The sequence below is a fragment of the Lycorma delicatula genome, chromosome 2 (assembly GCF_047948215.1).
Source record: "Lycorma delicatula isolate Av1 chromosome 2, ASM4794821v1, whole genome shotgun sequence".
In the NCBI taxonomy this organism is placed as follows: Eukaryota; Metazoa; Arthropoda; class Insecta; order Hemiptera; family Fulgoridae; genus Lycorma; species Lycorma delicatula.
The window spans coordinates 223,217,386-223,227,187 of NC_134456.1; the positions used below are offsets into that span (position 1 = coordinate 223,217,386).

Genomic DNA, 9,802 nt, shown 5'->3' on the forward strand with positions numbered 1-9,802 from the left:
TATATTCTTAAAGAACATATCATTTAGATGGGATTCAAAAATGCTGTCATATTTTTCTATAACGAACATTTTTTGTGCAATGCTATTTTGGAATTTCAGGTAAGTAATATATCTAAAACAATATATTACATGATTTCAAACTGAATGTGAGGCACAAAGATACAAACTTAGCAGAAAACTATAACTTTATATGCAGGATGATTCATTTGCTGACACATCATGACATGTCACAAGACAGCAATCTGCTCAGTATGAAAAAACACTTTGTAAGCGTGTTAGCACTGGTCAAATATTTATTGCGTGTGTACCTAGTTTGGTTTCATTCTGTTTTTCCTAGTTATTACATTATTATACTGATTACACATTATACAGACTGTAATACGAGGGTTATTTTTTTTTCAAGGTCCGATCGGTCACGAAATTAAAATCACAGTGAAAATAAAAAGTTTTTTATTTGTAACAAGTACTTACATAGTTACGTTATTTCTCTACATAGTCACCACTCCGATTTAGACATTTTCTGTAGTTTGGTACCAACTTTATACCCTTGTCATAGAATGGAGACACCTCTGTTATCAGCCATGTTTCTACGCTGGTCTGCAGCTCGATGTCTGCTAAAATGTTGTCCTCCTAGCCAGCGTTTCATGTGAGCAAAGAGGTGAAAATTGGATGGAGCCAAGTCCGGTCTGTATGGTGGGTGATCAAACACTTACCAACAAAAACGCTGCAGGAGCTTCTTTGTTACAGCTGCAATGTGCGGCCAAGCATTGTCATGGAGAAAGACAATGCCTGATGACAACATTCCTCTCTGCTTATTCTGAATTGCCCTTCGTAGACGTTGAAGAGTCACGCAGTATGAGGCTGCTGTGATGGTTGTGCCGCGTTCCATAAATTCCACCAAAAGAACTCCATTCCGGTCCCAGAACACAGTAGCCGTACACTTTCTGTTGGAGAAGGTTTGCTTGAACTTCTTTGGTTTACTGGGAGAATGAGAATGCATCCACTGTTTGGATTGTTCTTTTGTTTCTTCAGTTTCAAAATGGACCCATGTCTCATCCCCTGTGACAATTTTGTTCAAAAAATCTTCTCCTAAATTGTGGTAGCGCTGGGAGAAACGTTAGGGAGGCGAACATTCTCATTGTTTTTTGATGGTCGGACAGCATCTTGGGAACCCATCTCGCACACAGTTTGCTGTACTGAAGTCTCTCACTCACAATAGCGTAGAGAGCTGACCTTGAAATTTCAGGAAACGAATCACTCAATACAGAAATTATAAACCGACGATTTTCTCGAATCGCTTCATCCACTCGCTCAACAAGATCATTGGTTGACACTCGCTTCCTTCCCTGACCGCCTGCATCATGAACATCTGTACATCCTGCTTTAAAGTTCCTGCACCATTGTCGCACTTTGCTGTCACTCATTGAAGTTTCACCATACACATTACTTATTTGTCTATGAATTTCAGCCGCATTACACCCCTCAGTCTGAAGAAATCGAATTACCGTACGCACTTCACACTTGGCGGGAGATGCTATTGTTGTAGACATGTTTATGTGCTAGCTGCATGTTCAGAACTAAACGAAGTGATGCGGCGGGATTGAAGGCCATACTAGAGATGCTGTGCAACACATATGCGCAAAGGTTCATCTGATTTTTGCGCCAGTTTTTATTTCGCGACCGATCGGACCTTGAAAAAAAATAACCCTTGTATTATTATACAGATACTGAGTGAAGTGTATTATTGTGCATAGAAAATAAATATCCCAAAGAAGTGAGTAAATAAACCTCTGTTATGTGTATGGGATTTAACCTTTAAGGATCAGTGACCATGTATACTGGTTAGAAAATGTTATGAACTATATAATGGCTGTAAAATATAGGAATATAAGAACTAGGTTCCTTTTACCTACTGTTCAACCTGTGAAAAGTCTGATGAACAGGCTAAGGTTTTTCAGTAAATGAAATTTGTCACACCCATGACGGAATGTGAACCACAACATCATTCATCAGATTGGTGCTTCTGGTATCAAAGTTAAAAGAAATAAGCAGTAAATGGGCACAGTAATGCAGAAGATGAGGCAGCAACCAAAGTTCAAAAAGAGAACTTTTTTTGGGGCGAAAAACGCTTTTGCATTATCATCACCTAGGTCAAAAAATTAATAAAAAAAGCCCCTTCTCGGATATTATAATACTAATAAAATTAAATTAAAACTAAAATAATAAAAGAAATGTAAATATTAGGAAAAAATCTGTAACATGAATAAAAAATATCAAAATTTATGGTTGGTTATCATTAAATCTTATGAAGTATATTGATTTTTCTTCTAAGTAACAAACAGTATTCGGTCTAGTACATTCTTGTGATTTCCTAGGATGCAACAAATGTCCCTTGGCAATTTCAATTTGCAATATAAGGCCACATAACATATGCAGATCATAAGGATATGGTGCACAGTCAATTGGCAATCGTATCATACACACAGTGATATGTTTTCTACAGCTACTCAAGTATCCATGAGTAGCTGCAGCGATTAGGACATACCAAAGCTACAAAGCACTGTTATGTCCTAATCGCAATCGGCACAGGATCACTTCCTCTCAGTGAATTTTTCTACATGATGAGTCCCATGGTAACACATATCTTTGATGTGTCTTTGCATGTAGCCAACTGTTTTCACCACTCAAGTTACTACTACAGATTTTATTAATTCCATTAAACATACTCTTTGAAAAAGGTGGCAAGGTGACTGACTGCTACAGTGGATAATAAAAAGAGAGGCGATTCTACTTTTGAAGCAAGTGAACCTACTTCCTATGAACCTCATATGATTTTCTTTTTGTCTTCACTGATTTGATGCAGCTCTCCAAGATTGCCTATATAGTCCCAGTCATTTCATTTTGGTATTCCCCCTACATCCTACATCCCTTAAAAATGTTTTTCTGATTTTTAAATTAATTATTGATGTAAGAAAATTATATTTCTGACTGAAAACTTATTTCACCTGTGCTATTCGACATTTTATATAATCTTGCTTCATCCATCTTTAGTAATTCTACTTCCCAAATAACAAAATTTTTCTACCTCCATAATCTTTTCCCTTCCTATTTTTATATTCAGTGGTCCATCTACATTATTTCTACTACATTTCATTACTTTTGTTTTGTTCTTGTTTATTTTCATGCAGTAGTTCTTGCATAGGACTTCATCCATGCAGTTCATTGTTTCTTCTAAATCTTTTTTACTCAGCTAGAATTACTATATCATTAGCATTTAAATCGTAGCATCTTTATCTTCTAACCTTGCACTGTTACTCCAGATCTATTGTTCTTTAACATCATTAATTGCTTGTTTTATGTAAAGATTAGAAAGTTACTGGGATAGGGAACATTCTTGTCAGACAACCTTTTTTATTAAGGCTTCTTTCTTATGTTATGCTAAATTGTAAAAATGTTATATTATGTAATATGGTAAAAATATTCCTCATATGACAACTCATGGCAAATTAAATAACCTAGCTTGGGATTTTAAATTATCCAAAAAATAGAAAAAGCTTTTTGGTTGAAGCCTGTGAGCCTGCAATCTCCTTCAGAATGACACTAAAGTGTATTTCTTTCATAATCACCAGGAAGCATTTCAAGAAATGCATTGAAGAAAAGACCGACTGCAACAATATATTTGTGCAATATATTCAGAGGACAAGCCACTGCACTAAATGTGATAGATTTAACATTTTTTTTTATGAGCCGAGTTTTTTTTTACCCAGTTTTAGATTTTATTTAAAGGAAAAAAATTTGAGTACAGAGAAGAGATAAAAAGAAATGTGACAAGAGGACTTTAGTGCTCACTAATATTAATATTGCAACAATATTTGCATTGTGTTAGAGTACTTGTTCAACAGAATGGTGACTGTTCATTGATTCTTCGTAAACTAGTTCGAAAACTATCTTTTTGCACTATGGTAACTCTGTGATTCAAGACTTGTTTTATTCGATTTTTCAGGCCAAAAAACATAAGAAACCATCAAGTTTACACTTATATAACACCTTAAAAATTTCAATATGACTTCATTTACCAGGGAAACTGAAATATAAATAAAATTTTTTGCTAGCCGTAACTCGATATCAAAACAGTTTCAAACCTTTCACCAACAAAAATCCCACAAGTTCAACAGGGGGTAATGAATGATCATTGAATAACAATTAGAGAGTTTGTAGATGAAGGAGGAATTTAATTTGGCTCAGTGCAATCGATTTTAAAGGAACATTTTGAGGTGCAGTGTGTAGCAACAAAATTTGTCCCAAAACTTGAACAAAAGTAAACTGACTGCAAGTTGCTCAAGAAATCCTATTATAGTGCAAATAGTGATCCTGATTTTATAAAAAAATAATAACTGGATGAAACGTAGGTCTATGGCTATGACCCTGAGACCAAGATACAGTTCATTAGAAAATACAAGTATAAATCAATTGGAAAACTCCAAGTTTTAGATTCTGTTTAAAGGAAAAAAATTTGAAGACAGAGAAGAGATCAAAAGAAATGTGACAACAGAACTTTAGTGCTCACTAAAAATGACTTTGAAAAGTATTTCCAACAGTGGAAAAATCCTAGTTAATCCTAGTAAGTTAAGTATATTACAATAGAAAGATCTTACTTTGAAGAGGACAAGCCACTGAAATAAAGAGATTAAGCTTTTTTTTTTATTAACCAAGGTCATAAAAACTTTTAATCACATTTTGTACACACCCTCGTAAAGAATAATATTACAAAAATAATCGAATTTAATTTACATTAATAAAAATACTCATAATATAAAATAAATTAAAAAAATTTCTGTTTAACAATAATGGGGGCTTCCTGTGGGGACTACATGTGAGGCTAGAGTAGTGAGTTATGTGAGCATCTCAAGGAAGGCTAGACCAATCATTACCATCAACTCTGACAAATGGGATGCCCTTGTTGGGGCACTGCTTTGGGAGGATCAATCGAGTGCTCTTATAATTCTCTTATCTCTGCAAACAATCATCTGATTTTCACAAATCAATAGGGTATTTGTTAGTAGGTTGAAGGCTAATTTTTGCATGCATCAGGTACACTTGATCCAACAGATCATGGTTATTTGGAAATGTATGTATATATATATATATATATATATATATTTTGTTTGTTATCGCATCACGCGAGAACCAACTGACTGACTGCTTTCAAATTTGTGTTATACCAGGAAAGGTTTGAAGCCATCGACCAAGGCCCTAGCTCCCTTGAAGGTTAAGATATTAAAAATATTCATTATTTCTTTGCCCCCAAGGAAGGTAAAGTTGTGAATTAAAGATATTCATTCATTAATGAAGTAGTCCTTTTACTTTGTTGTTATCTTTCTACCACCATGGCAAAGAAATAAGTTATGAATTTTTCCTTGTCAAAGGTGTGTGTACTTTAGTTACCATAGTTACTGTTATTGAATGTTATACTATTGTTTGAACATTATAGATATTATTTATCAGTATTATTCTCACAACTATGAGGATGACATACAGTGTGGGGTCCAGGGAGTGGAGCCCTCTAGATAGATGGGAACGGCGACTGAAGCAAGCTCTGTGGATGTCCAGGGTGCCGTTTCCCCTGGCAAGCTTTGAGGCCAGGGGTCCTAAGACCCCATGAAGCAACTCTGAAACTGGCTCTGTGACCCCTTGGCCCTGGAAGGCTCTGAGGAGCCCCTGAGTTGGCTCTGGGAGTCACCTGGGCTGACCTGAGCCCTGAGGGTCCAGGTTCTGGCTAGACAGTCTGGCTAGTATATACATATATTAATGAAATAATTCATCATCATATGTTTCCACTAATGGCAGTGAAATTGTGTAGTTATTACAAATTTTGTGGTTAGAGTGTTTATGTTTTCTAAATTTTTAAGTTTTTATTTCATTCTTTATGTGTTGATGTAATTATAGAATTGTGTACCAATTGATGATGCGGGATGCCTCAAAAATCAACTGTTGGTATTAGTTTTTTTTTAATGTTTTCTGTTACTATGTTTTGGTGGTTAAGCTGTTATTTTTTGAATATATTAATGAAATCTGATTGAATTCATGTACAAAGTATTTTTATATTGATGATAAAATCCAGTTAAAGTATTCTGTAACAGCACATACAAACATTTGTATGTTATTTATTTATTTATTATCCATGCAAAATTTTCCCCATTCAAAGTAGACAAAATGTCATTAAGGGAAACTGTGATAAGAAAAACTACCAGAAAATCACCATTTAAAAAAAATTTTGAAATCAAACCTGAATACCCACAAGTGTAGGATACCAAAAGCTTATCCAAAGTATAGGATTTCTGAAAATCCTACTCTTTTTTTTATATTGATGAAAAATCCAAAGGTTTTACTGTTTTATTAACTATTTCCAAAAACATATTCTCCTAATACGTATACACACCACAATAGATGTAGTCAGTGCAGCTATATCTCCTTTTCCGTGTGCATTAGTAAGAAGGGTGTTTATTCTGTTCATTAGTAAAGTGAACTGAAACTACCATACATAACTAAACTGGCTGCCTGATTAAAGCATATCTTAAAAGGAAACAGTATTTTATGAAATTAGTTGAAACAGTAAAGTTTTCTATTTTTCTTACTATATTCTATCTTTAGGTATGGTATTTAATTACCATATTTAGGAAGATTGCTCAAAAGGATTATGAACTGTCAGGCCATCATTTGTACATGGTGTATCGAGGTGTTTTCAAAAGTATGATCTCTTAACGGTGTCCGTTTGGCCGTATACGTTGGAAAGAAATCAAACACTTATTCAAAGTTTAAGGAGTGTCCAGCGCAGAGCCTTAATTGTATGCACTTGTAACTTGTAACATCACGAGGCTACCACTGTACTATGAGAGAATAGTACAGTGGTACTATTCTCTCATAGTACAGTGTACTATGAGAGGATAGTACAGAGTACTATGTACACTGTACATAGTACATTGAACTATGAGCATTAAATCGATTGGAAACAATCGATTTAATGGTGAAAGTTTGGGCAGCCATGTGGGAATTGCGAAGAGGCAGAATAGTGGAGGTATCTGAGATGATTTTGAGCCAAGCCTGTACCAGAGCATGATCTGGTACTGGCATGATCTCAATGCACCAGTTCTAAATTTCTAACAGTTGCCCATCTCCTGCCTACGAAGGAGGCTTTACAGTCTTACGATGGAAGAATGGCACGCCACAACTAAAGTAAGGTCCTTGTATAGATTTATACAGGATCTGGGGGAATGATATGCCTCTCCTTCGTTTTTAAGGGCAACGAGAGCCTGAGTGCTCTCCAACCATCTAAATTTAAATCAGTATTTGTTTTGGTTCCACGTGGCAGCTGATGAGCTGTGCGTCTGCAGGGAGGTCCAGTCAAATAAACACATGATGTTCGACTGCCCAGCTCTTGGGGAGGCCAGAACTCAGGCCACCCTGGAACTTAGAGGTCAAGGAGAAAATTGGCTGCTCACAAGCAGCGAATCAATGTGGCAAGAGCTGCATTGTCAGACCGTGTGGGAGTTCCTTGATGCAGTTTCTTTGTTCAATCGACTTTAGTAGTTTACCTAAGGGAAAAGACTCCTACCGCACTGCTGTAGGAAGCTAACTGAGAGATAAGGCTGGCTACCAGCCAGATTAAGGCTCCAAGTGCTTTAATGGTGGACAGGTACTTGCTGGCATTCAGCAGCCTAGACATAGCAGTGAATTGCTGTCTTTGACGAGATAAATTAATTATTGTTAGTTATATGTGTTTTAGTAGTTGACAAGGTGCACCTACTCATGTTAGTGATACATGACAAGTGGGCTGTGGGACACACACAAGCGAGTGGTGGATGGTACCATGCTTATTTTGCTCATGCTTTTAGGTTAGCTCTAGGAGCTAGTTAGGAGACTAGTTGCTAAACTGTTTCGTGGCTCAGTAGCCGTTTGTGGCACAGACATTTGGTCTTATGCTTTAGGGTGACCAAATGGGGTGGTGGCAGAAGAAATGCTAAGCAAACCAACCAATCTTACCGTATTCCAAATGCTAAATGCTGTTAAGATTACTATTAGTGTTTAACAGACAAACCAATTTAATTTTTTTAAACATGATTTGACTGGACTTTTTTGCCAGAAAGTTTTTTTTTTTATAAATATATGTACATACTTAAAATGTGCCGCTATAAAAATTAGTTTTTACCTTACAATTCCTTACTAACAATAGTTGGTACACATATTAGTAATATATCACCCATATAGAATTGGCAAGCTTCGATAAAACTAAATGTATTGGTCTGCAGTCATCAGTATTTTATGCCTAATAAGCATTTAGTAACTCATATTGATACCTCCAATCCTGAACAAAAGTATGTATTTATAACAAACTGTTGCAGATAAAATGTGTTATAACAAAATATTACTAATATACCAGAAACACGATATCCAAAAAAAATGTAAATTTGTAAATCAACACTTGTTACACATTTTTTCAGTGTATACATGGATTGACTAAAAACCGTTTTAAATAATAATAAACAAAATAGAAGATTAGAAAATATAATTAAGAAAATTAAATGCAAATAAAAATTATCATATCCTGTTTTGTTTGTTTTACAGATCCATATGTAAAAGTAACATTGATTCATAATGGAAGGCGATATAAACGTAAGAAAACAAGTGTACATCGTAATACAGTAAATCCAGCATTCAATGAAGCATTAACATTTGACATAAATCGTGATACTCTAAGCCAATGTCGTATTGAATTTAGTGTTTTACATGACAGTCTATTAGGTCCCAATGAATCTTTAGGAAGAGCATTTGTTAGTCCTGATTCAGAGAAACATTTTTTCAATGAGATGCTGACTAGTAAAACAGCAACTGCAAAGTGGTTATCATTAACAGATCCAGACTGAACAAAATAAACAACATAAATAATGAAAAATATGTAATGGAAGCATAATACACATGTTAAAACAGATATATACAATATAAATAAAGGAAGTTTATCTGTTCATGTTACATTGGTAAAAGATTATTTTTGTCATTACTTTGTAAATAATTATTCTTTTAATTGTGTTTAATGATGAGACTGATCATTTTTAATTGTGACCAGTAACAAGTGCTTAGATAGCTGTCATTATATAATTTCAGCAAAATAATAAAGGAGATGTTAACTTATTTCTCTTGTATTGCGTTTATCTACATTACTTTCTAATCAAGAAAACATTTGTACTGGTTTGCTGTTATTTTTAAGTTAATTCTAAAGTGGTGTGTAGATAAAAAAAAATGCAAAATATTTCTTATATATAATTTTAATTTAATGATTCTATGTAGTTTTTTAATATTATTTTTAAATATAAATAAACAAGAATATGTAATTAAACATTATGCTTTTTTAATGAAAAATAAACAAACTTTTAGTTAAAAAAATTCTAAATATTTAGAACTTTTTCATAAATATTATAACTTATTTTCATATTAAAATAAAAAAAATGTTTCTCATAACTGCACAATATACATATACTACGTATATTCATACATTTTTTTTTTATTTTTTATGATGGCTTTAGCAGAAATCACTAGTTTAAAAAAACATTAATTCATTTTTTATTTTTTTTAGAAATTTAATAAAAAATATATTTTCAACACATGCTTGCATCATTATTAATCATTGACTAAAATTATTAAACATTTAAAACAGAAAACAGTTTTCTAAATGTCATATAACTAACTACCTGGTTATTTATCTATTAATCAAATTATTAAAATAAATTTATATATGACACCTAACTCA

General features: G+C 33.9%; 1 protein-coding gene across 2 annotated transcripts in view; it reads left to right on the forward strand.

Annotated features, from left to right (window-relative positions):
* The window catches only part of Sytalpha (Synaptotagmin alpha), a 760,002-nt gene extending 750,611 nt beyond the window's left edge, over positions 1–9,391 (forward strand). For both annotated transcript variants that reach the window (XM_075358087.1, XM_075358086.1), the window contains one exon: positions 8,623–9,391. In XM_075358087.1, coding sequence (XP_075214202.1) covers positions 8,623–8,921 — 299 coding nt within the window. In that variant the 3' untranslated portion in view covers positions 8,922–9,391. The remainder of the gene's footprint in view (positions 1–8,622) is intronic.
* Positions 9,392–9,802: the final 411 nt, after the last annotated feature.